The sequence below is a fragment of the Lepidochelys olivacea genome (assembly GCF_965140295.1).
Source record: "Lepidochelys olivacea isolate rLepOli2 genome assembly, chromosome: 3".
NCBI classification, from domain to species: Eukaryota; Metazoa; Chordata; order Testudines; family Cheloniidae; genus Lepidochelys; species Lepidochelys olivacea.
Window position 1 is genome coordinate 209,311,188 of NC_140413.1, and position 27,079 is coordinate 209,338,266.

Below are 27,079 nucleotides of genomic sequence, written 5' to 3' on the forward strand. Positions count from 1 at the left end.
TTGTGCAGGAATGGGTCAGAATTTTATTTTGCTCAGACTCTGACTGTCTAGATGGATGGACAAGGTCCTTGGTTCCGATGCTAAAGAGATGCAGGACAGACTTGAGCCAGTCAGGAAGTGGGGCTGCTGGCTGTGGCCACAATCCAAGGCCCAGCTCCCCATCGGAAGTGGCTAAAATCCCACCATCAGATATCCACCACTCAAAGAGCTGGTTGCTGGCCCCACCCACCAGAAGTCACATGTCCTTCCGGAAGGGCAGTCTGCGCTTGTCCTTAATGGCGTTCCTCTTCCGCTTCTTGCTCAGGAAGCTCTCCAGTTTCCCGCTCCCCTTCAGCGCTTTGTACTTCTCAGCCAGCTCCAATTTCCACTTCTCAGCTGTGCAATGCCAAAGAACAAGGAGGTTTATACTCCAAACCAGCACAACCCTCTCAGGACCTGCTTCTGCTCTGCCCTATCCGCCTGCAGCCCATTCCCTAACCCTGGCCAATGGCTCCACCCTCTCGTCTTCCACCTCCCTTGTGACAACATGCTTCTTCCAGGCAGCCCATGGTCCGCCTGCCACTCCATCTATACACAACAGTGCTGGACACATGCAAAATCCAGGAGCAAGGTGCTGCCCCCACTTGGCCACCACTCTCCTCCCACCCGCTTGGGCTTACACTGTTCTTAGTAATACTACAATTATGCCCAGATGCCCCAGCTGACACCAGGGCCCCACTGTGCCAGGCACTGTACATACACAAACTGAAAGACAGGCCCTGCCCCAAAGAGCTCGCCATCTGAATAGATGACTACTAGCCCCATGGGACAGGTGGGGAATTGAGGCACAGCGACATGAAGAAGCACATGCAGTCAGTGACAGAGCAGGGAGCTGAGCCAGGCCTCCTGAATCCCAGTCAAGGGCCTCATCTATGAGCTCTGCCTTCCTCTCTCAGGCCTCTGGTTCAGGAACTGTGAACAACATTTTTAAAAGCACCTTATGCCCCACTGACTTGGAATGAGGTTCAGGCTCTTAAGTGTCTCAGTCACTTTGGAAGGGTTCACCCATTGGTCTTCCCCTGTCTAACATGCTTAGCACAAGGGGAGTGCTAGGGAAGGCCAAAAGACAGTTATCTTTTTCTGTAACTGGGGTTCTTTGAGATGTGTTGCTCATGTCCATTCAACTTAGCTGTGGGCGTGCTTTCCACATGCACCGGTGCTGGAAGTTTTTCTCTCAGCAGTATCCATAGGAGACCGGCTCTGGCGCCCCCTGGAGCAGCGCACATATGCCACGGCTTATAGGGTGCTGCTGGCCCCCCTCCACCCTCAGTTCCTTCTTGCCAGAAACTCCAACAGTGGGGAAGGAGGGCAGGTTGTGGAATGGACATGAGCAACACATCTCTAAGAACACCAGTTATGGAAGAGGTAACTGTCTTTTCTTCTTCGAGTGATTGCTCACGTCCATTCAACTTAGGTGACTCCAAGCAGCACCCATGGAGGCAGGGGAGGGGTTCACGGACATGTACATTGCAACACAGCTCTGCCGAACCCACCGCCGTCCCTGGCTGAGTGATGGCGTAGTGGGCCGTGAACATGTGCACCAAGGATGTAGCAGCTCGACAGATGTCCTTGATCGGGAAGCGTGCCAGGAAGGTCGCTGAGGATGCCTGCGCTCTCGTTGAGTGAGCTCTGACAATCAGTGGCAGCGGGGCTCCTGCTAGCTCGTAACAAGCCCTTATGCAAGAGGTAATCCAGTTAGAAAACCTCTGCATGGACACGGGGAGGCCCTATATCCTATCAGCTGTAGAGATGAAAAGTCGAGTTGACTTACGGAAAGGCTTCGTCCGATCTCAGTAGAAAGCCAGGACACTTATGTTGAAAGCGTGGAGGCGCCTCTCTTCACTCGTCTCATGGGGCTTAGGGCAGAATACCAGAAGGAAGATGTCCTGGCTCATATTGGAAAAGTAGGCACCACCTTGGGAAGGAAGGCCGGGTGGGGCCAGAGCTGGACCTTGCCCTTATAAAAGACTGTGTACTGCGGTTCTGAGGTCAGGGCTTGCAGCCTCGAGACTCCCCTCGCCGACAGCACTGCCACCAGGAGAGTGACCTTCCACGATAGGTGAGACAGGGAGCATGAGTTCAAGAACTCAAAGGGCGGGCCGGTGAGCCTGGACAGAACCAAGTTGAGATCCCACTGAGGGGCCGGGGACCAAACTTGAGGAAAAAGTCTCTCGAGACCTCTGACTGTCATGTCATGGGAGAACACCGTCTGCCCCTGGACAGGCAGATAAAAGGCAGAGATGGCTGCCAGATGCACCCTGACAGAGAAGTGTGCCAGGCCCTGATTCCTCAAGTGAAACAGGTAGTCTAAGATCGACTGCATCGAAGAATGCGAGGGGGAAATGCCCCGTTCAGCTGCCCAGTGGGAGAACCTTGTCCACTTTGCCAGGTAACTGTCTAGTCAAGGGCTTTCTACTCTCGAGGACGACCTCCTGTACCCCTTCTGAACAGGCCCTTTCCTCAGGGTTCAGCCATGCAGCATCCACACCATGAAGTGGAGGGACTTGAGGTTGGGGTGCAAGAGGCGACCTTGGTCCTGTGACAGCAGGTCTTCTCAGTCCGGCAGAAGCCACGGTGGGACCACTTCCAAGCTCAACAGTGTGCCGAACCAATGTTGGTGCGGCCACGCTAGTGCAATCATGATAACTTGGGTCCTGTCTCTCTTGACTTTCGCCAAGACCCTGCTGACGAGCGGGATCAGGGAGAACACACACATCAGGCTTCTTGCCCAGGACAGGAGGAAGGCATCGGAGAGGAAACCCTTGCCCAGACCCCATCTGGAGCAGAAGCGGTGGCACTTCCTGTTCTGCCTGGTGGTGAACAGATCCACTTTGGGAGATTCCCCACCTCTGGAAGATCGCGCAGGCTACCTCTGGGTGGAGTGCCCACTTGTGTTGAGAGGAGAAGTCCCTGCTTAGGTGATCCACTAACGTGTTCTTGACCCCTGGGAGGTGACACACCATTTGATGGAGTCTGTGGTCGATGAAGAAGTCCCAAAGACGGAGTGCCTGTTAGCACAGGGCCGAGGACTGAGCTCCCCCCTGTCTGTTGATATAGACCATCAAGGCTGTGTTGTCCGTGAGGACTCTGACCACTCTGCCCGACAGGTGAGGAAGGAAGACCACGCATGCCCTGCAGACCGCCCTGAGCTCTTTGACGTTTGTGTGTAACATCATCTCTTCTGGGGACCACGAGGTGCACCCCCCAACTGAGATCTGAGGCATCCGAGACAAACTCGACCAAGTGGGGAGTGCTGTCGAAGGGGATTCCTTCCAGGACATTCCCAGGGTCAGACCACCATTGGAGTGAGGTGAGTATCGTTGCGGGAATGGTGACGACCTTTTCCAGATGGTGCCTGGACTGGGAATAGACATTCGCCAGCCATTGCTGCAGGGGTTGCATCCAGAGCCTGGCATTGCACAAGACACATGTGCACGCTGCCATGTGACCTAGGAGGCGCAGGCAAACCCTGGCTATAGTCAGGGGAAACGTGGCGACTTCTGCGATGAGGTCAGCTATTGCCCTGAACTTCTCCAGTGGCAGGAACGCTGTGGCAGAGGTTGAGTCGAGCACCACTCCGATGAACTCTATTCTCTGTACTGGAACTAACGTGGATTTTCTGTTGTTCACCAATAGGCTGAGGCGACTGCACGTGGCCAGCAGCACCATAACGTCTCCTTGGACCTGGAGATGCCCTTGATGAGCCAGTCGTTGAGGTACGGATAGATCTGGATACCCTGACATCTGAGATAAGCCGCCACCACCGACGTGCACTTGGTAAATACCCACAGTGCTGTTGCTAGGCCAAACAGACCTACCGTGAAGCGGAGGAAGCGTCTGTCTCTCTCAAAGATGGCGATGTGAAAGTACACATCTTTCAGATCGAGGGCGGCGTAACAATCTCCCGGATCCAGGGAGGGGACGATGGAGGCCAGGGAGACCATGCGGAAATTCATTTTCGCCAAGTAGTGGTTCAAGCCCCGCAGGTCTCATATGGGCCGCAGACCGCCCTTGGCGATTAAAAAATAACGGGAATAGAACCCCCTGTTCTTGTACTCCACAGGAACTACCTCCACCGCACCCAGCTGTAGTAGACCCTCTAGCTCCTGCACGAGAAGACTCTCATGAGAGGGGTCCCTGAAGAGGGACGGGGAGAGTGGCGGGAAGGGGGTAGAAAGTAACTGAAGGGTGTAACCCTGCGCCACTGAATTGAGGACCCATTGTTCTGATGTTATAGATGCCCACACAGGGAGGAAAGAAGAAAGGCGGTTGGCAAACGGAAGGAAGGATCCAGAGAACAGTCTGGTAGGTCGCTCTCGGGTGTACCCTCAAAATGGGTGCCTGCCCATCTGCTTACTGCAGGTCGAGCCCGCCTGGGATGTAGACTGGGGTTGGTGGCCAGGGCGCCTCTTGAGCCCCCCCACAAAAGATCCAGGGGCTACCTCACGAGGGTGGCTCCCCTGGCTCTGAGGCTGCTGCGGCTTAAATCGCTTGTGGGAGGGCCAGGAACGTACAGGCCCAGTGTTCTTAGGGTCGTGCGGGAATCTTTCAGGCCCTGGAGTTTAATGTCCGTCTGTTCTGCGAACAGGGCGTGCCCGTGGAAAGGGAGATCTTGCATTGACTGCTGAGCCTCCAAGGAAAGACCAGAGAGGAGCAGCCAAGAAGCCCTGCGCAACAAGATGGCCAATGCCATGGTATGGGCGCCGGTGTCCGCAGCATCCAATGCTGCCTGGAGAGCTGCTCTGGCTGCTGCCAAGCCTTCATCCAAGATCGTCCAGAACGCCTTCCTAGAAGCCTCAGGAAGGGCACTCTCGAACTTGGTCATGGCCTGCCACATATTAAAATCATAGCGGCCTAGGAGGGCCTGATGGTTGGCCACCCGCAAATGTAGACTGGAGGACGAATAAACTTTACGCCCAAACAATTCTAGTCTCCTTGAGTCTTTATTCTTGGGGATAGCCCCCGGTTGATCCAGTCTCTCCCTGTGGTTGACACCCTCTACCACTAGAGAATTGGGAGCAGGGTGGAAATAAAGGTACTCGTGGACCTTGGATAGCAGAAAGTACTTGCACTCCGCCCTCTTGGGGATCAGAGGCAAGGAGGAGGGGGTTTGCTAATTTCCGCGACCTCCTCATGTAGGGGCAAAGCTACCCTGGGTGGGGCTGCAGGGCAGAGAACATCAAAGAGTGAGTCTGTGGGCTCCTCTAACGCCTCTGCCTGGAGGCCCAGGTTGGTGGCAACCCTCTAACAGCTCCTGATGCGCCTTAGCATCATCCTGGGGAACTGGTGGAGGGGGCCCCCACTATAGCCTCATCTGGTGACAAGGAAGAGGAAGCCAGTACCAAGGGGTCCAATCAGAGGTGGTCCGACGGCTTGCTCACTCACTTCCTCCTGTGCCTGTGGTGTGTCTGCAGCCGAGGCCTCTTGAACTGAAGGGAGGCAAGAGGGAGGTAGCTGGTCTCTCTGAAGCTCCGGATACCGAGGGCTGAGTGAGCCCCCAAGAGTACCACTGTGCCAGCCATGGGAGTCTGAGGCCATGGGGCTGGCTGGGTGCCATAGATGTAGTCTGCACCATAGATATCGGAGCTTGTCCCGCAGCTAGGGAACCTCACTCTGAAACCAAGCTAGAGCCCAAGCAGTCACTCCCCTCTGACCAAGACTGTGCTGAGTGGTGATTCTGTCCTCATCGGTAACGGCTGCTCCTCCAGGAGTTGGATCTGGCTGACCTCAGCAACTGCCTGGATTGGTGCCTCGGTGATCGGCAATCTACACCTCACGCTTGATGAGTGGTACTGGGATGTGGAGTGGGACTGGGAACTAGAGCGGGCGTGGCGTCATAAAGATGCAGCCGCATGCGGTGATACTCCCCTGAGGGATCGGTGATGGTCCGGAGAACGGTACCGTCAGTCTCTTGACCTGTCCCTGGAGCAGTACCGGTGCCACAGAGATTACACGAGCCGTGCCTCGAGCCTCTCTGCCCTTGGCCGAGGTCCGGATGGGACTGCAAAGCTTCTACCTATTGCAGCCAGAAGCATGTTGGCTGCGAGAGGGTGACCGTTGGTGGGACATTCCCTGCGATGGGGAGCACAGCTGGAAAGGTGGAAACTGTGGTGGTCCCAACACGGGTTTACCCTGGGACCCTGCAGGGGCCGGAGTGGGTGGCACTGGGAGAAACATCATCTCTTGCACTGCTTGCAGGGCCTCCGGCATGGACAGCACCTGGAGCTGACGAGGACCTTTCGCAGTCTGGGGTAGCCGGAGGGGAGCAGGCTGGGCCACACTGCTCAACCAGAGCTGGGGTCCAGGATCCCCAAGGGGGTGAAGAGGTGCCCAAGACAGGGCCTTGGTCCACCCCAGACTTGTCCTTTCCCTTGTGGGGAGCTGGAGACCTTTGTCGCCCCGTCTTCCTAGGCTTCTTGGCTGGAGCCATGGAAGAGGACCGGTGCCGACTCGCAGACAGTACTGGCAGGGCGCTAAGCACTGAGGTCTCGGTGCTTGAGGCCAAATCGGAGCACTGCTCCGGCATTAGGATAAGGGCAGACTCCACAAGGAACGTTTTCAAGTGAATGTCAAGTTCCTTCTTCGTCCTAGGCTCGAAGGACTTACAGATTCTGCATGTATCACTAATGTGACCTTTGCCCAAGCACCGTAAACAACTGTTATGTGGATTGCGAATGGGGCATGGGCCTTTTACAGCAATCACAGGGCTTAAAGCGTGGGGACCAGGGCATGCCCCGTTCGGGACCTACTAAGTCTCTAACAAATAGGGAAACTAAAACTAGAGGGAAATTATATACAATAATATACAAAAGGTAATTGGGTTTGAACAAACGAGAAGCAACAGCGCAAGCTGAAGCAGCAGCAGTTCCATGCACCGTCACTGGCAGCAAGAAGGAATGGAGGGTGGAGGGGGCCAACGGCGCCAGTCCTCTTCGGATACTGCTGAGGGAAAAACTTCCAGCACCGGTGCATGTGGTGAACACACACACCGAAGTTGAGTGGACATGAGCAATCACTCGAAGGAGAACGCTTGTTCTAGCTGCTGACAGATTTGCCCCACCTACGCTATTGCCCCCACCAGTGTTGGGGGATTTGGTGTGATGGCTATTTATTGAATGAGGTATTTCAATCTGCTCATTATAGGTGCAGGGACCACACATTAATAGCAAACTGTCAGCAACAGGTCCATTTCCTGGTGTAAACAGAGCAGCAGCATCCTAAACTTACATTTCTTTAGATAGAAGGGCTTCCTTCCTAGCTGGGCCTGCTCCCTCAGTGCTCTCTTCAAGGCTAGCTCCTTCTCTCTCTGCCTCTGCCGTTCCTTCTGAGCCTCCTCCTGCTGTGTCTGGGAAGCAAAAACAGGAACATGTCATGGACCGTCTAGGCCAGGGGTCTGAAACACAAGGCCCATGGGGCTATTTCCTGCGGCCCGCCAAGCTCAGTGCCACGCTGCCTCCCGCCCCACCTACCTCTGGGCCAGGGGTGGCCGAGATTGCCCCCTCTGGCACTGTGAGCCCTGCGCTGCTTCCAGCACCACACCCCGGGGGCGGGGGCGTGCAGAGGGCTCCGTGCATTTCTTCCAGGCACTGCCCCCCACAGCTCCCATTGGCTGGGAACGGGGAACCGCAGCCAATGGGAGCTTTGGGGGAGGTACCTGGAGGAGCGGCAAAAAGAGCACACGCAGCCCTGTGCCCCCCCTCCCCCAGGAGCAGCAGGAACGAGGTTCCAGCTGCTTCCCAGAGCAGAGCAGAGCAGGGCCAGGGCCAGGGCAGGCAGGGAGCCTGCCCTGGCCCCAATGCGTGCTGCTGCCACCCGGGAGCCGCTCTAGGTAAGTGGCGCCGGGCCGGAGCCTGCACCCCTCCTGCACCCAAACTCCCTGCCCTAAGCCCCCTGCCGCATCCCACACCCCTCCTGCACCCCAACCCCCTGCCCTGAGCCTCCTGCTGCATCCCACACCCCTCCCTGGGGGCAGAGTTGGGGTGGGGACTTTGGGGAAGGGGTTGGAATGGGGGCAGGGAAGGGATGGGAAGAGGCAGGGCAGGGGTGGGGCCTCATGGAAGGGGTGGATTGGGGGCAGTAAGGTGGGGGGCGTGTCAGTGATGCAGCCCTCAGGCCAATGCACTAGTCCTCACGTGGCCTTTGTGATCATTTGAGTTTGAGATCCCTGGTCTAGACCATGCTCAGGGCAGACCTCCTGTCTCATTAGCCACACTGGAGTCTTACATGTTGGCCAGTCTCAGCTGTCTCCCTCCCATGGGAGCAGTGAGCTGAAGCTGGTACCCAAGACACTAACTCACCATGCGCTTTAGGAGCTGCTGCAGTTTCTCCCGCTGCTCCACATTCTGGCTTTTCTTCAACTGCTTCTGAACTATCTACAGGAGAGAGCAATACCCAGTGAGTCCCACTGCATGTCATTTTTTCCCTCTGAGGCCAGCATGATGGGGCCCTGCAGAAGATGCCTCACTGAAGCAGGCTTTTCTGACCCAACACAAGCAAAGGACAGTGTCACCTCTTTTTCCCTCTTCTTGAGACCGGTCAGGAAACTGTATGTCTTCTCAAATATTTCTGGATTGTACTCCCCAGACAGGTCATCAAAGCGGGGGTCTCTCTGCACCTGCATAGAATGGAGGGGGAAGAGGGGGGATTAGAGCCAAGAGCAGAACTAATGCCTGAATGCTGCTTGGTTGTTCTCCCTAACTCAGCCTAGTCCTATCTCCTGTATCTAGGGCTCTTGTCGCACACTATTTAACATTTTCATCAATAATCTGGAAGAAAACATAAAAATCAATGATAAAGTTTGCAGATACAAAAATTAGGGAAGTGGTAAATAATGAAGACGGCAGATCACTGTTACAAAGCAATCTGGATCACTTTATAAGCTGGGAACAAGCAAACAACGTATATTTTAATATGGCCAAATGTAAAGTCATACATCTAGCAACAAAGAATGCAGGCCATACCTACAGGATGGGGGCCTCTAAAGTAGTGACTCTGAAAATGAGTTGGGGGTCATGGACAGATAATCAGCTGTGGCAAACGCAATCCTAGGATGAATCAGGTGAGGCATTTCCCATATAGAGATAGAGAAGTATTAATGCCATAGTACAAGGCATTGGTCAGACCTCATTTGGAATTCTGGTCACCCACATTCAAGAAAGATGAATTCAAACTGCGGCAGGTGAGAAGAGCAGCTACTAGGATGATCGGGAATGAAGGGCCTGTCTTGCGAAAGGAGACAAGGGATAGGATTACCCTCTATAAATACATCAGGGAAGTGAAGAGCTATTTAAGCTAAAAAACGTATTGGCACACGCACAAATGGGGATAAACTAGTCATGAACAAGTTCAGGCTAGAAATTAGATTTCGAACCATCAGTAGAGTGAGGTTCCGGAACAGCATCCCAATAAGAACTGATAGGGCAAACTACTTAGTTAGATTTAAGAGAGCGAGACAAATTTAGGAGTGTGATTGTATAAGGGGGTTGCTTGTGATTGTTGGGGGGTGGGGGAGAGGCTTGGCAGCCCTGGGGGTCCGTTCTGATTCTCCTAAAATCCCATGCTTCAGGGCTTCAGCTGGTCACCTGCAGCAGGCAGAAAGAGATTTTTCTCTACTCTCACTTTTTTTCAGTCTTTTTGTCTCCTTCCACTGCAGCATCAGAGAAGACCACAGCTGGAGATGGGACACTGGATGCAATGAGCTAGTGCTCTGAGGTGGCTCCAAGCATTCTCTCTCTCAGTTGCTTGGCTGGTTGGTTCTTGCTCATATCCTCAGGGTCTAACTAATCGCTATACCTGTGGTCAGGAAGGAATTTTCCCCCAGCACAGATTGACAGTGACCTTCGGGGTTTTCACCTGTCTCTGCAGTGTAGGGTGTGGGTCACTTGCTAGGACTATCGGGTGTATCTTACTTACCATTTTCCTACCATTATGGGGGCTTCAGGCACTGGGGTACCTCAGACCCTCCTGTTCTCTGCCTGCGGCACCTAATAGTCTAGTCTCCTGTGGGCTGTAACACTTTGGTCCAATTTCAGTTGTTGGGTTTAGCATGGGTGTGTTTCACAGTGTAGGAGGCCTGTGATAGACAGGAGATCAGATGAGATGATTTGGTGATCCCTTCTGGCCTTAAACTCTGAGCTCCCAGTGCAACATTGTGGTCAAAGGGGCTAACACAATCCTGGGATGTATAAACAGGAGAATCTGAGTAGGAGCAGACAGTTTATTTTACCTCTGTGTTTGGCACTGGTGCAACCACTGCTGGAATCCCGTGTCCAGTTCTGGTGCCCACAGTTCAAGAAGAATGTTGATAAACTGGAGAGGGGTCAGAGAAGAGCCACGAGAATGTTTAAAGGATAAAGCTTCTCTTTGTTAAATGAAATAGATTGAGCTCCTGGAGCCTATCACTATAAGGCATGTTTTCTAATCATTCTTGTGGCTCTTCTCTGACCCCTCTTCAATTTGTCAACATCCTTACTGAACTGTGGGCACCAGAACTGAACACAGTATTCCAAAAGCGGTCACACCAGTGCCAAACACAGAGATAAAATTACCTCTGGTTCCACTCAAAATTCCCATTTGTGCAACCCAGGATCCCTTTAGTCCTTTTGGTCACTGCATCACACAGGGAGCTCACGTTCAGCTGATTACCCACCAAGATCCCCACATCTTTTTCAGAGTCACAGCTTCCCAGGATAGAGGATGGGGATCCTCTAAGTATGCCCTATGTTCTGTGTTCCTAGATGCATACGTTAGCCACATTAAAATGCATAGTTTGCTTGTGCCCAGTTTACCAAGCAATCCAGATCACTCTGAATCAGTGACCCGTCCTCTTCATTATTTACAACTGCCCCAATTTCTGTGTCGTCTGCAAACTTTATCAGTGGTGACTTTATGTTTTCTTCCAGGTCATTAATAAAGATTTTAAATAGCCTAGGGCCAAGAATCAATCCCTGTGGGACCCCACTAGAAACACAGCCACTCGATTCCCTGCTCTCAATTATATTTTGAGACCTGTCAGTCAGTCAGTCAGAGTGTCCATCACTGGCAATTTTAAAATCACGATTGGATGTTTTTCCAAATGACCAGCTCTAGTTCAAACAGGAATTCATCCAGGGCAATCCTATGGCCTAGTGCATGAGGTCAGATTAGATGATCAGTGGTCCCTTCTGGCCTTGGAATCTATAAATCTAGGACTAGCTGGAGCAGCACCATTTCCACCATATATCCACTGGCAGCACCAAACTCTTCTGTATTCACACAGGGTCGCTCCTCACAGCCTGCTCCTTGACTGCCTCAAAAATCTGAGGGTCCATACCTTTCCCCCAGACTGCCATCTGGGTCTCATTCCCTTCAACAGTCCATTTATACGGTCTCTGCCACACGCATCTTGTGTTCCTCATCAGCCTCCAAAGGAACCGACTGCTAACCTGGGAAAGAGCACTTACCATCTTTTTAACAGAGACCACTTGTCGTAGAAAGGGGACCGGTTTCTTGGCAGAAATCTCCAATGGCCTGAGAGAAAAACATATGTTAGAGAAAGGAGGAGACAGGACTGGCCAGGTCAGACTCTGACTGCTGACAGTTTGCTACCACTCAGCACACAGAAAGACCACTGCTTCTCCAGCCACCCAGAACAATCACCAAAAAGTGGGGAGGTCTGCTCTGTGCAGTCCATTCACCACCCGTACCTCTCACAGACACATGCCTTGAGACCACCATCCTGTGAGCCAGAGCAGGAGAACTCCCCACACTACATTTTCCAGAGCTTTGTCCAGGCTAGTTTTAAAATATTTCTTAAGTAATGGAGTTTTTATAGCTTCCCGAGGAACAATGCGGAATAATTTATTATTCAATCACCTGACAGTCTCCTTTGCTTAATTTCATCCCATTATACCTGTACACACATTAAATAATCCCTCTCCCTTCCTGGTGTTCTCGGCCCAATACTATTCAATATTTATCAATGAAGATAATTACAAAAATCACTGCTGGTAAAGTTCGCAGATAACAGACAAATCGGTGGAGTAGTAAATAGAGACAGATAGGTCAGTTCTACAAAGCCATCTGGAAGGCTTGGACAGCTGGGCTCACTAGATCATGCCTTTTTAATACAGCCAAATGCAAGGTCAGACATTTAGGAACCATGGGAGTATGTCATACTTCCAGGATGAAGGTCTGTATCCTGGAAAGAGACTCTGAAAAGGATTTAGGAGCCATGGTGGAAACTGAACACGAACTCTCAGTGCGATGCCGTGGCTAAAAGTGCTATCACAATCCTTGGATGGAAAACAGGGGAATACAGAGTAGAAGCAGGGAGTGGTAGTATTACCATTGATGAGACTGTTATTGGATACTGTGTCCAGTTCTGGAGTCCACACCTTAAAAAGGATGTTAAATCAGAGAGGGTTTAGAAAAAAGCCACAAGGATGCATCAAAGTCTGGAAAACCTGCCCTATAGTTAGAAACTAAAGGAGCTCAATCTATTTAGCTAAGAGGTGACTTGATCACAATCTGCAAGAACCTATATGGAAAGAAGAGTTGATAGTATAGGGTTTTTTAACCTAGCAGACAAAGGCAGAACAAGATCCAGTAGCTCAAGACTGTAGCTAGATAAATCCAGACTAGAAATAAGGTGCATTTTTAACAGGGAGGGTAAGCTACCACTGGAACAACTTACTAAGAGATGTGATAGAATCTCCATCACTTGAAGTCTTTAAAACAAGACCAAATGTCTTTCTAAAACAACATGCTCTAGCTCAATCATAAGTTATGGGCCTGATACAAGAATCATTGGGTGAGGTTCTCTGGCCTGTGCTATACACGTCAGACTAGATTATAATAATGGTCCCTTTTCGTCTGAGCATTTATAAAAATATTTGTAGACTTGTGGTCCCTCGCTCCCTTAGCCTTACTTGACCAGATATTAATTTAAGCACACACAGCTGCTATAACCAGTGTTCATAAATACATTCCTCCAGACTCTCACCATTTCTATTGCTTTCCTCTAAATTCCCACCTTTCTGGTAATGAAGTGCCTAGAACTGTATTAGATATTCTAAATGCCACCAGAACTGTAGAGAGGACCACTGCCTCCCACCCAGTATAACTGGATTCAAAAAAGAATTAGATATATTCATGGAGGACAGCTTCATCAATAGCTATTAGCCAAGATGGTCAGAGATGCAACCACATGCTCTAGGTATCTATAAATCTCTGACTGCCAGAAACTGCCAGGGGCGGATCACCCAATAAATTGCCTTATTCTGTTCATTCCCTCTGAAACACCTGGCACCTATGCCAGATCACAGGATACTGGGCTGCAAGGACCCACTATGGCCATTCTTATATTTTCCCTGCTACTCACCTTTGTGTATGCAGTCCAAAACCACAGTGGCTGATTTTGCTGCCATACCATGTTAAACGGTCATGTCTCATTAGCCATGCACTATCACCCCAACACATTTTCCTCATTACTGCTTACCAGGGATTTTGGATTATCTTTTCCAAAATCAATCACATTTTGATGTTTTCTGATACAGTAACTCCTCACTTAAAGTGTTCCCGGTTAACATTGTTACGTTTCTGATCAATTAGGGAACATGCTCGTTTAAAGTTGTGCAATGCTCCACTATTACGTTGTGTGGCTGCCTGCTTTCTCCACAGCTGGCAGCCTCCCTACGCCTCCCCCCCACTCCCCACAGCACCTCCCGCCCGCCCAGACCCCGCAGATCAGCGCCTTCCCCCGCCCCCTCCATCCCACTGCCTCCTGCCGGCTGCAATCAGCTGACTTGCAGTCTTTAGGAGTCAGGAGAGGAGCTAGGACTCAGCAGGCAGGTTCCCCCTCCTTCCCGTCTCCTGAACACCACAAACCAGCTGATTGCCCCGGGCAGAAGGGAGGGGGAAGGAGCCTGCGAAGTACAGGGGGATGAGGTGGGGGGGAGAAGAGGTGGGTCAAGGATGGGGGCTTGGGGGAAGGGGTGGAGTGGGGGGGCTGAGGGTTGAGCCCTCCGCCCCTGGTGCTTGCAGAGTAGGGGAAGCTGCCACTGCTGCTGCCCAACGTGCTTCTCCTAGCCTACAGCACCTTCAGCCTCCTTGCCTGCCTCATCTCCAGTGCCAGTGGGCTGTGCCTGTGTAGGGTAAGGCAGGGGCACCACCTCCCAACAAATGATTGAAGCTGGCTTGCAAATCCTGAGTGATGACGATCCTGAGAGGGAATGCAGCTCCAAAGTGATTAGGGGAGTTGATCATCTAATATCATAGAATATCAGGGTTGGAAGGGACCTCAGGAGGTCATCTAGTCCAACCCCCTGCTCAAAGCAGGACCAATTCCCAATTTTTTCCCCAGACCCTAAATGGCCCCCTCAAGGATTGAACTCACAACCCTGGGTTTAGCAGGCCAATGCTTGACTTGCTATAAAAAAATTTACCAAGAAAAAAAAAGGAAAGCAAAACAACAATCTCTAGATGTGTTTTTTCGAGTTCAGAAAGCTCAGCAAGAGGAGCAGCCGGACAATCCACCCTCCGACTCCACCACCTCAACCAAGCTTCATACTCAGCAATGATGACTGTAGCATTAAATTGCTTGTTTAAAATGGTTTAAAATGTATATAATGCCTTTTGTCTGGCAAAAAAAAATTTCCCTGGAACCTAACCCCCCTATTTACATTAATTCTTATGAGGAAACTGGATTCGTTTAACATGGTTTCACTTAAAGTCGCATTTTTCAGGAACATAACTACAATGTTAAGTGAGGAGTTACTGTAGTTTTTCAAATCACCTTTGCTCCTTCTGTATCACTTCTGTCCTCACTGGTATTTGAGGTTCTCCCCAATTCAGTAACATCAGCAAGCGACATGAGTGCTGTTTAGTCTCTCTGAAGATGTTTGTAAATTAGACTGGACATTTCCCAATCCCAGCAGCATCTCTCACTGGACACCTCCCCTCAATTCATACATTGACATGTACCATTATCCTTTGACAGAAATTGGAAAGAGTGTAAACAATTGTTGCATGCCACAGTAAGGTCAGATTTTGAGACACTGCATCAAATGCTTTCCTGAAATCCAAACATGACAACATTCAGCAGTGAAACTAACAAGTCAGGTCAATTTTGCTTTGCTGCAGCTCAGACAGTACTTTCTCTCAAAAAGCAGAGGCAGGATTTGGAGTATTCACAAGAAGAGAGGATGCAAATAATGGGGGATGCAAGAAGAAAAGAGTAGGAGTCCCTGCAGCCCTGGACAGACAGGAGGCTTACAGGCATGTGGGGGGGGGAGGGAGAGGACAGAGTAAATGATCTCCCTGCTGGAAGAGAGAAGGACATCCCCATCTGGCATCTATCAAATTCAGACATTCCCTAGCCATAGGCAATACAAGAGAGGAAGCCTGCACGCACAGTCCCATGACAGTACCCTACTAGGAGCACCAGCTAACTATCCCCACATCCAGCAGCTGGGCTCCTCACCATGGTGTTGCCCCAGCAGCTCCCTGGAGATCCCACCCTTTCTCTCTACTACACATTTTTCAAGCCCTGCTCAGTGCATTTCTTTGTATTTCCGTGACAGGTAATTTGGCAGGGGCTGCTGCCCTTTGAACAAGCGCGCAACACTTCATTGTACAGTGCTCCACTGAAATCAACAGACCTCTGATGGATTTCCCTGGCAACACCTTAGGGAACCTTAGGAAGGTTCCTTTCAAAACATAAACATACCAAGGGACTTTAGCAGCCTGGGGGCTTTTGTATGAAGCATTCCTCAAAAGGCTTTCGAGAGTTAGCAATAACTAGCGATAAATACCCCATAATAGCAGAGGCACAGATGTTTTATGAGGGGTACTGGATTGTCTTTAAAGCTCCAAGATCCTCAGGTAGAAGGCAAAACAGAAATACAAAATATTCTCACCATCCCTGTAAGTGGGAAGAGACCTTTTCATCTGAGGTTTAGAACTAGATGAAAGAATGCTGATAAAACAGAGCAGGGAGGCAGTCTGTTTGAATCATCTTGGAAATGACACTTACGCGGACTGAAAATTGGCTTCAGGACCACGAATAAAGGGTAATGACACATGGCAATGTATAAAGCTGGGGCGAGATGTCTGGTGAGGGACTGTAGCAATCTGTTTAGGTCTTGTCTTATTTCATATCTCCATTAATCATCATATTGATGACACCCCAGAATATATTCAACTGGGCGGAACTGTGAATACAAGTGCTGACAAATATGGACAGAAATTAACAAGAGGAAATTCAACTTGGAAAAAATGCAGCTGTGAGAGGCTGCAGAGAGGAAAAAGCAATTTTCGGCTACATCTGGCCACAGAGCAGGAGGGATAGCCCCTCTTTAGATAGCTCTAACTGTAGTTGGAATAATGTGCTCAGCTGTGGGCACCTCATTACCAGAAAGATATTGGCAAGCTGGAAGGAGTTCAGAAAACCATAAGGAGAATGGTTCAGTGACCAGAGGGACTAAGTTAAGATTTAAAGAGAACTATGGACAGCTCAGAAGAGACAACAAAAGGTGTGTGTGGGAAGTGTTAAAAGCATCTCTCAATCTGAGGGGTTGCAAAGCACCTGCAGTAATTATAGCAAAGATGAAGGCAGGAGGAGCGTCTCAGCAGGAAGTGTTGGTTATGAACTAAGAGCTATCCTAAACGCTTTTGCTTAGTGGCACTTTGGAAATTCAAAGTCATGGATGGCAAGCGGCAAAGGGATGGACCATTCCCAAAGGAAACATTATGACAAAGGATCTCTGTTGTGTGCCATGCTAGAGGGTCTGATCTACCCGCCTGGCACAGAAGACGCTCTGAGGGGCGCTCATCATGCTTGCACTAGATGAGGCAGCACATACATACACTTCTGTCTGCAGAGAAAGGGCTCTGGAACATCTTTACCCCTGTTTGCTGGGCCGTTGCTTTGTTCTAGGTTTTGTATGGTTCACTGGCTTCTTCCCCCTAGTCATCTGCCGATATGCTTTGGTTCCAACACTGCTCCGCAGCTGCAGAAGTTCCTCGAAAGACAGTAAGGATAGTTCTGGGAAAGAGAAAACAAAAAGGGACTCTCAATCTCTCAATTGCCAGACACACACTTCTGCGTTTACACCCGATGTGCTGGAATCCCCCCGTAAAAGGGATACAGGGGCAGCTAAGGTGCCTCCACTCACAAAACACTTCCCCCCCGAGCACAGGGACAGCCAGCAAGTCAGACTGTATTCCTTGGTTTCTCCCTCACAGCTGCCCCATGAAGCATTACCATTCCCTCCCAGTGCAGAGACTGTGAAGACCCCCTCCTTAGCTTCTCCCTGCCAGATCATCAGAGGGCCCAGGAGGCCACTCCAAGGTTTTCACCTGGTCATCAAAGCACACAAGAGGCATTCAGACTCTCTTCCAGTGGGCTCCGTATTAACTGCATTGCCAGCCTCTGACGTGTCAACCACCCCATCCTGACCCTGGCTGCAGTGAGACTCCCCAAATCCTAGTTCCCTCCTTGCAGGGTTACACGCAGCTCATTTCTCACACTGCTCTGGAGTCTTTTTACACAGGAAATTATTCACCTTTGCATCCAAAGATTGCTCAGAAGGGTTAGGGAAAAGCTGTCAAGTTCATTTCATCTCAGAGTCATAGAGTTTAAGGCCAGAAAAGACCAATACATCACCTAGTCTGACCTCCTGTCTATCACAGCCCACCAGACACCACCCAGTCACCCCCATATCAAGACCACGCTCCCTATTGCTCATTTTCTAGGATGACTTCTACTATAGGTTTAAGTGTCCCAGGTGACGTAGCCTCACAATATTCCAGAGGCTAACACACCGCACTGAGACGTGTTCTCCTGATACTTAGCCCTAATGTCCCCTTTCTTCTAGGGATATAACATGAACTCTGGTTTATTTAAAAAAAAAAAAAAAAAAAAAGAGTCATGATTTCAGGTCCTACCCCTACCAGATACCCATTCAGTGTGTTTTTACGAACACATTTTCTATCTTATAACATGTTTCTCTCTCTTCCCCCAGCTGCTGTATAAGAGACCCACACAAACAAGGGAAACTTCAAAAATGACTAGACTGCACGTAAATGCACACAGTATGAAAACAAAACCAAGAAAAAACACAAATCTCTCTCTAGTATCCTTCAGTGGCAGTGATTTTACATGTTACTTGCAACCACAGCATGTAAAACTTTCAGACAGATATGTTGAATTTCAATAGATGGTATGACTGTTAGCCCATTACCTCTAGTTACACCCCCAAAACAGTTCCTCTTCCTCCTGTTTACACCTTTAAAATAGTCAAGACATTTACCCTCCCCTTAGTAGTACTAGACATATACAGCCCCTTGAATTCTTCATGATATTAAGTGTCTGGAACGAACAATATTCCTGATGTGATCTGGCCAGTGCAATCACCTCCCTGCGCATGACACGAAACCTCTGAACATGCAGCCCAAACAGTATATTCCATGCCCAGATTGTCACATTCGATCAGACCATTGGTCCATCACGTCAGTTATCCTGCCCTTGGCAACCACCTTCTGCTTCAGAAACAAAAAAAACCTAACAAAGCTGGTCAACTGCATGCAAATTCCTGCCTGACCCCATTAACAGAGGACGCCCTGACACAGAAGATTCAATTACTTTAAGTGTCTTTATTGAAGTTTATCTTATCACTACAAAAGGTTTTTTTTTCCTTCTTCTTCTTCTCTCCTGCTGGTAATAGCTCATCTTAATTGATCACTCTCGTTATAGTGTATATGGTAACACCCATTGTTTCATGTTCTCTGTATGTATAAATATCTTCTTACTATATGTTCCATTCTATGCATCCGATGAAGTGGGCTATCGCCCACAAAAGCTTATGCACAAATAAATTTGTTAGTCTTTAAGGTGCCACAAGTACTCTTGTTCTTTTTATTGAAGTAGAATTTCTTTACCTAGTCAAAGTTCAGGGCAACTGCACATGTATTTCTCTGTCATAATCCTGCAAGGGCATCCACTCCAGGCTCTCAGCCCCTCAGCAGTCACTTCCCTTCAGCAGAGACCCACCTCCCTTCCCCACCTAACCAGAGGTTTTCCAGGTTGCACAGGAGTTCCCCAGGAAGTCAGACCTCCTGCTTTGCTTTCTCCTCAGAGGCTATAAACAGTGTAATTTCCCAGTTATAACATACCACGCAGTAGAGCCGTGCAGTGGGAGTGGGAAATGCACCAGGACATAATGGGTCTTCTCAGACAGAAAACAATTGCTGCAGATCCTGTCCAACCTACTTGTCCAAACCTGCCAGACTCCCAGCCCTTTGCAGTCCTTAAAGAACTCCATGCTAGCAGTTCCCTGCATGCTCCCCCCAGCATTCCACGTGGCTTCATGGGCCGCACCATACCCCTGCCACTCCATGCCAGGAGGCTGCAAGCAAAAACACAGATTCTCATGCACTGACCTGAGAGAACCATGGCAGGTGAATCAGTAGCCACAATGAACTACGTTTGTGCACTGAAACAGATAGAAATGTTTGCTACCTTTCCAATTTCACAGTCCCATTCTGTTAATTTATGTTTAAAGTTTATACTGCATTGCCTGGTTTTTTGCACAGGTTTTCCTGCCCTGATTATGCCACTCAATACATTTCTGTTTTTTTAAATAAAATGATCTTTATTAGTTCACAACACACATCACTGGATGCACAATGGTATTTAAAGCACACCATACTTATAAATCAGCAGTCATTTATAAAATGTATGACAAGCACCTCTTAATTCATAGCTTCAGTACACACAGCGTCACAGTTACACATGGACACCAAGTACTACACAATTCCTAGCAGCACCCAAAGCTTCAGGCCCACAGAACAGTCCAGTCCAGAACACTAATATGGCTGACGGTTAAAATGATCTTTCAAAGCCTCCCTCAACCACACACTTCCACACTGAGCTCTCACAACAGCACTTGTATCCGGCTGTTCAAACTTAGACAGCTGCTCCACCTCAGCCCTTCACCCTGCTGGCAGCTTCTCCGCCTCTGCACCACAGATATTATGCAGGACACAACAGGCAGCTATAACCTTCGCATTTTTTTCTCTCGCTGAAGTCCAATCTAGTGAATAAACAAATGCCAGTGTCCTTTCAATCTACCGAAAGCACATTTATCAGTCATTCTGCATCTGCTCAGCCAGTAGCTGAATCTTTCTTTGGTGCTGCTGAGGTGGCCAGTGTACGGCTTCTGAGCCGGGGAGTAAGTGGTAGGCTGGGAACCCCAAAATCACTACTGGTATTTCCATATTGTCAATAGTAGCCTGATGGTTGGGAAAGAATCCCGCTGCTTGTAACTTTCTGAACAATCCCGTGTTCTTAAAAGATGTCAGGGGCATGTACCTTCCCCGACCAGCCCACATGGATATTGGTGAAGCATCTCTAGTGATCCACCAACATTTGCATAACCACAGGAAAGCAGGCCTTTCTGTTGATGTACTCTATGGAAAGGAGGGCTGGGGCCAAAATAGGAATGAGCATGCCGTCTTTCATCCTACTGCAATTTGGGAACCCCCTTTCTACAAAGCCATCCAGTACATCCTGTCCATTGTCCAGAGTCACTGTCCTGCATAGCAGGAAATGATTCATGGCCCTACATACTTGCAAGACTCTGGCCCGCACTGTGGGTTTCAAACTCCAAAATGATTTCCTCCTGACCAGTAAGCAACCTGGCATTGGAAGCTTCCAGAATGTGATCACCACTTGCTTCTCAGCTGTCAGTTTAGCTTTCATTCTGATGTTACTGCACTGGATGGTTGGGGCAACCACGGCAACCAGATGCAGGAATGTGGCCTTTTGCATCCAAAGGTTTTGTAGCCACTGCTTGTCATCCCAATCCTGCATTACGATGCAATCTCACCAGTTTGTGCTTGTTCCTTGTGCCCAAAAGCAGCGCTCCACCATCTGCAGCTGTTCTGTGACAATCACCACCTTGAATTGTTTTTCGCTATGTCCCTTAGCAATTTGTCCTCAAAGGAATGGTCTCATTATCCAAGAGCAATACCCAAGTTAGACGCCAACTACAACACACAGATCCAGTTGCTGGGAAAGGTGAAGGTTCTGGGACTCCTAGCAGGGTATAACTGGGTTTTTAAAAAAGAATTAGACACATTTCTGGAGGGTAGGTCCATTAGTGGCTATTAGCCAAGATGGTCAGGGATACAATCCCATGCTCCAGGTATCCCTAAATCTCTGACTTCTAAAAGCTGGGACTGGATGACACTATATGGATCACTCGATATATTTTCCCTGTTCTGTTCACTCCCACCGACCACTGTCAGAAGACAGGATACTGGGCTAGATGGTCACTGGTCTCACCCAGTATGGCCATTCTCCTTAGGAGTGACCATAACTCTATATAAGTTCATAAACTCCCATTGTGTTCTGTGCACTCAAGCACCACAAAGCCTTTTTAAGCCGTTACTTCTCATATCTATCCATCATTACAGTTCTATTACACCAGTTCTTCTATCATCTCACTGCCTTACAAATTCTAGGACACCTGACAATCTGCCTCTCCCCCACCCACTCCCAGCCAAGAAGGTGTTTTCAGTATTTGTTGTATTTCAGTAGATCTGGTTTTGGGAGGTTAGGTGGAAGAAGTGTATTTTACATTTCAGCTGGAAGGTGAGAGATGAAGTGGTCATTCTGATTTTGGCTACTTGCTGTTCACTGACACCCCTAAATATCTTGACATCACTGCTTTCCAGGTTTCTACCTTGCACTGAACATCTGTGTGTTCACATTCCTTTTCTTTTGGCCACCTTTTAATCTCTCTAGAGCCCTCTCTATTATTTATCTTCACTATGTTCATACCACCTCCTAGTTCAATATCATCTGAATTTCATTTATGTGCTCTCCATTCCCTCCTTCAGATTCATTAATAAACATGTTTAATAAAACCTAACACCTGTCCCTGCAGAACTCATTAAACACCTCCCTAACTCAGTATGTTACTATGTACAATTAAGCTTGGTTTGTGGTGAATCAGCTAGCTTTTAATCCATGCAATAGCGTCGGACCTTATCCAATGTCATTTTCGGGGGTTTGATTTCATGAGGATGCAAATCCTATAATTGTGCATTCAGGCAGACACTCAGATACATGGCAGTAACTCAGATGCAAATTTAAGCAGCTGCTTTAGAAAATTTGGTTCTGAATACAAATATCAGATATCACATCTGTATCATTCCTACTGCCCACTAATTTAGTAAATAAAAAAAAGTCTGTCAGGTATTATTTTTTCTTTATAAATCCTCCATGCTGCTTCTTGCTCACAGCTCTATGATACCCTGAATCAGGGGTGTCAAGCATTCTGTGAGAAAGGCTAATTCCATTTTTACTTGTTGGCAGGGGTATACATTCAAGACTAAATACTACCCTCAATTCACAGTGAGAATTCTGCTGATGTCAATGGGAACTTCATAGAATCTTAGGGCTAGAAGGGACCACAATGGTCATCTAGTGACTCCCTGCCAAGATGCAGAACTTGGTGCAGACATGAAGAGTAGAATTTGCCTTTTGTCAAAAGTAAACTTAGCTATCTATATTTGTTGTCTGTTTGGTTCTTGTTGCATTCAGCATCACGCAGAAGAAAATATGTTCATCTTTAGTACCAACACTCCCACCCTCCCCACCTTCCTTTCTAATTCCTCTTTATGTCCCTTCTGCCTTCTACATCTTCTTCCCTGCAGCACAATTCTTCACAATTCCACAACCCCACTGGCTTTGCTCCCCTCCTATTCTCTTCACTGCATCTACTAAAATGATCAGTAACAGAACAGTTAATGCTGACATTTCCTAGGTTCATAGATTCCAAGGCCAGAAGGGACCATCAGGATCATACAGTCTGATCTCCTGTATAACGCAAGCCATAGAACTCCCCCAAAATAATTCCTAGAGCAGACCTTATAGAGGCCTATCGTCAAGCTTTAGTGTTAACACGCCAATTAAATAAATGGGCAACAGAGATGTTCACAAATCACAAAGCTACTGTTTCAGGCTCAGGAAGACAAAATTGCATCTGCTTATCCCTGGATTCACATTTGGAAGGTTATTATCAAAACTGAGCAGGCTCCAAGCTTTCTTTTGTTTTTTTAATTAAAACTTATTCTTCACAATCTAAATATACCATGCAGCCCCAAGTACATCATGGGGGCTCTCTGTTTGACTCCACTGACCCACGTTTTACAGGTTATTTTCCTTTACTATTTGTTCCATTATTTCACTCAAGACTTAAATTAGATATATGGGTGGCATTTGCCAGGAGCCTTTTTGAAGGCTGAGATCATATTTGCATACACCACCCCAATCCTTTGGAACCATCCTAGTTTTCACAGTTCATTAGCTAATCCACACTGGAAGACTTCACAGACATCAACTATGGTTCTCAGGCACTTGGTGGCAGAACGTCAGCTACTGTCCCATGTCCCTGACAAACTGACCGCACATGGCAATTAAATAAATGCAGAAATCTTTGGGTGTTTCATTCTACAGATTTATCTGAGCTCTATCTAAAGAGCTCAGATAAAATCATAAGCCATCCCCCCATCCCAAATTCAACTCATGAGGTTGGTGTAGGTGGGGAGGAAAGACAAATAGTGAATTAGGAGCTCACACATTGCACACGACTATCAAACTGCTTATTATTTAAGCTCCAATCCATCCTCAGGTCAATGTGGCAAGATTCTCTACAAAAGACTCTCCAAGGTTTTGTCCAGTTTTAAGTGACTCAGATAATAAGGTTTCCAATGTTTCCCTTAGGCTACATCCTTAAAGATTCTACACCATTAGGACATAGGTCCTGGTATCCAGCCTAATGGTTTATCCATTCTACAGATTTTTACCAAGTTTATAACCAGGTTGTAACAGTTTACTCCACAGTTTGACCATGCTGGGGAGCTGGGTTGTAACGTGCCTGTCAGGCTATAACTGGGTTGTAACAAGAAGTGTCTACTGTAGACAGGCTGGTCTGACCAGCTCTGTGCAATTGGATTAGCCAGTCATCCTATTTCCCAGGTCTCTGTTCCCAAGGACATCTCAATATACCATACAGCAACTGAAAACACATCCACATCCTCTACTCAGGCACCAGTTGGTGAGGCAGCATGAAACGCATGTACCTGGCAAGGTGCAAAGCGGCAACAGGCTAACATGAAATTATGCCAACAAAAATATTGCTGTGTGAATGCCCTGAACCATGGTAGCTGTACTTGTGAGATAGGAGCACGTCAAAGAGAAAAGCAGGAGTCAGCATGGAAAGAAGATCTCAGAACCGCTGATGGGTCACACTGAAACACAGTTTATTAAACACTTCCCATTATCAGTGTTTACCTCTCTTCGTATCACACTCTGGGGCAGTTTTGCATTTTGAGCTGTCTTTTCCTCCAGCACGTGGCTCTTCATCACTGCTGCCAGAGGTTCTGCTACCTGTCTTGTCATCATCATCATCCCCTGAGAAGTCCTCTAGATCACTGTAATCGCTATCGCTGTCCTCAGAGTCCTCACTGACAGCTCCTTGGTCAGTGGCACTCTCTCCTTGCAGAAGCCGAGGCTTTTTAGTGTCATGATTGCACTCTCCAGAAATGCCCGCTATGCTACTTGAACTCTCCAGTAGTTGCTTCTGAGCAGTGACAAGCTTAGCATCAAGGATGGTGTCTTGAGTGCTTTCTTCCACAGTCTCTATGGCTGGTGCTTTCCTTTTGCCTTGCATCCCCCGAGACACTCCTTTTCCAAAGGAGGAAACATTCTTTCTGGGGCTGTTCCCAGGCCTGTCCTGGCGTGGCCACATCATGAGGCTTTCACTGCTTCCACACAGCCTCCAACTGCAATAAACAATCAGTTTTACAAAAAAACATAAGAGCAGCCATACTGGGTAAGACCAAAGATCCATCTAGCCCAGCATCCTGTCTTCCAGCAGCAGCCAATGCCATGTGCCCCAGAAGGAATGAACAGAACAGGGAATCCTCAAGTGATCAATCCCCCGTTGCCCAATCCCAGCGTCTCGCAAACAGAGGCTAGGGACACCATCCCTACCCATCCTGGCTAATAGCCATTGATGGAGACCTATCCTCCATGAACTTATCAGTTCTTTTTTGAACCCTGTTAAGTCTTGGCCTTCACAACATCCTCTGGCAAAGAGTTCCACAGGTTGACTGTGCTTTGTGTGAAGAAATACTTCCTTTTGTTTTAAATCTGCTGCTAATTAATTTCATTTGGTGACCCCTAGTTTGTGTTATGAGGAGTAAATAACACTTCCCCATTTACTTTCTCCACACCAGTCATGATTTTATAGACTTCAATCATATCCCCCCTTAGTCGTCTCTTTTCTAAGCTGAAAAGTCACAGTTTTATTAATCTCTCCTCATACGGAAACCGTTCTATACCCTTAATCATTTTTGTTGCCCTTTTCTGAACCTTTTCCAATTCCAATAGAGCTTTTTTGAGATGGGGCAACCACTTCTGCACGCAGTATTTAAGATGTGGGTGTACCATGGATTTATATAGAGGCAATACGATATTTTCTGTCTTATCTATTCCTTTCTTAATGATGCACAACATGCTGTTTGCTTTTTTGACTGCTGCTGCACACTGAATGGATGTTTTCAGAGACCTATCCACAGTGACTCCAAGATCTCTTTCTTGAGAGGTAACTGCTAACTTAGATAATATATATTTGAGATTATGTTTTCCAATGCACATTACTTTGCATTTATCAACATTGAATTTCATCTGCCATTTTGTTGCCCTGTCACCCAGTTTTGCGAGATCCTGTTGTAGCTCTTCGCAGTCTGCCTGGGGCTTAATTATCTTGAGTAGTTTTGTATGATCTGCAAATTTTGCCACCTCACTGTTTACCCCTTTTTCCAGATCATTTATGAACATGTTGAATAGGACTGGTCCCAGTACAGACCCCTGGGGGACACCACTATTTACCTCTCTCCATTCTGAAAACTGACCGTTTATTCCTACCCTTTGTTTCCTATCTTTTAAGCAGTTACTGATCCATGAGAGGACCTTCCCTCTTATCCTATGACAGCTGACTTTGCTTCAGAGCCTTTGGTGAGGGACTTCGTCAAAGGCTTTCTGAAAAATCTAAGGACACTATATCCCCTGGATTCCCCCTTGTCCACGTGCCTGTTGACCCCCTCAAAGAATTCTAGGAGGCTGGTGAGGCGTGATTTCCTTTTGCAAAAACCATGCTGGCTTTTCCCCCCAACTAATTACGCTCGTCACAGTGCTGTTGTTGTTGCCCTGCTGTTCCCAGGGCATTACAGAAGCAAGGCTGAGATCGCATCTTTTACTGGACCAGCTTACATGACAAATAACACCGCCCCCCACGCCCCCTTGCCTCTCTGCCAGACAGTGCCGCTGATCGGCCGCCCCGCACGCGGCCCTTGGGGGATGCCCCCGCAGCGGCTCCGGCGGCCGCCGAGGACGAGCGGAAGGCGCACTGCGGACCGCCCGCAGCTCGGTGGCGGCGACGCGGCCGCCCATCAAGGGCCGCGGCCGGCCAGCCGACCAGCAGCCGCCCTCCCGCCGGCTCGGGACAGGCCCCGAGCACGCTGCAGGGGCCGGCCCGTGGCGTGCGGGAGGAGCCCGGCCGGCCGGGGCTCTGCTGCGGCACCGAACGGCTCCCGCTCCCGGAGCGCGCTCAGGGCCCGGCACGAGCGCCCCGACCACCGGGCGGGGGTGGGGAGGGCGCTCGCTCTCGGGGACAGTAACCCCGGCCCAAACTCACCCCAGGAGGCTCCCGAACGCCCGGCGCCTCCGCACGCTAGCTAGGCTCCACGCGGCCGGACCAGGCCCCGCCTCGCCTCCAGGCAACCGGCCCCGGCGTGGCGTCACAGAGGGCGGCGAGCGAGACGGCTTCGCGCATGCGCGGGCAGGGAGCCTGGCGCCGGGCAGGTGCGCGTGCGCATGCGGGGCGCGACGCGTGGGCGGGAGAGGCGCGAGGGAGCGGCGCGTGTTGCGAGGCCCGTTGTGTGCCCCCCCCCCACCGTGGCGGCCCCCTCAGGCACGTCCTTTCCCGCC

At 49.2% G+C, this 27,079-nt stretch overlaps 1 protein-coding gene across 1 annotated transcript; it reads right to left on the reverse strand.

Annotated features, from left to right (window-relative positions):
- Positions 1-26,942, reverse strand: RRP36 (ribosomal RNA processing 36). Its single transcript, XM_084624027.1, has 8 exons — positions 26,787-26,942; positions 24,380-24,870; positions 16,924-17,062; positions 11,481-11,547; positions 8,549-8,653; positions 8,337-8,411; positions 7,267-7,384; positions 1-375 (listed from the first exon to the last, which is right to left on the reverse strand). Exons 2-8 carry the CDS (start codon positions 24,837-24,839, stop codon positions 236-238), a joined length of 1,104 nt encoding a protein of 367 aa, XP_084480153.1. The 5' UTR covers positions 24,840-24,870; positions 26,787-26,942; the 3' UTR covers positions 1-235.
- Between the last annotated feature and the right edge of the window lie 137 nt (positions 26,943-27,079).

Coding starts and splice junctions, on each gene's coding strand:
- RRP36 (XM_084624027.1), bottom strand. CDS start 24,839: ATGATGTGGCCACGCCAGGACAGGCCTGGGAACAGCCCCAGAAAGAAT. Junction 17,063..24,379: donor AGAGTGTGATACGAAGAGAG/GTAAACACTGAT, acceptor TCTCTTTCCCAG/AACTATCCTTACTGTCTTTC. Junction 376..7,266: donor GCCCTTCTATCTAAAGAAAT/GTAAGTTTAGGA, acceptor GGCATTGCACAG/CTGAGAAGTGGAAATTGGAG.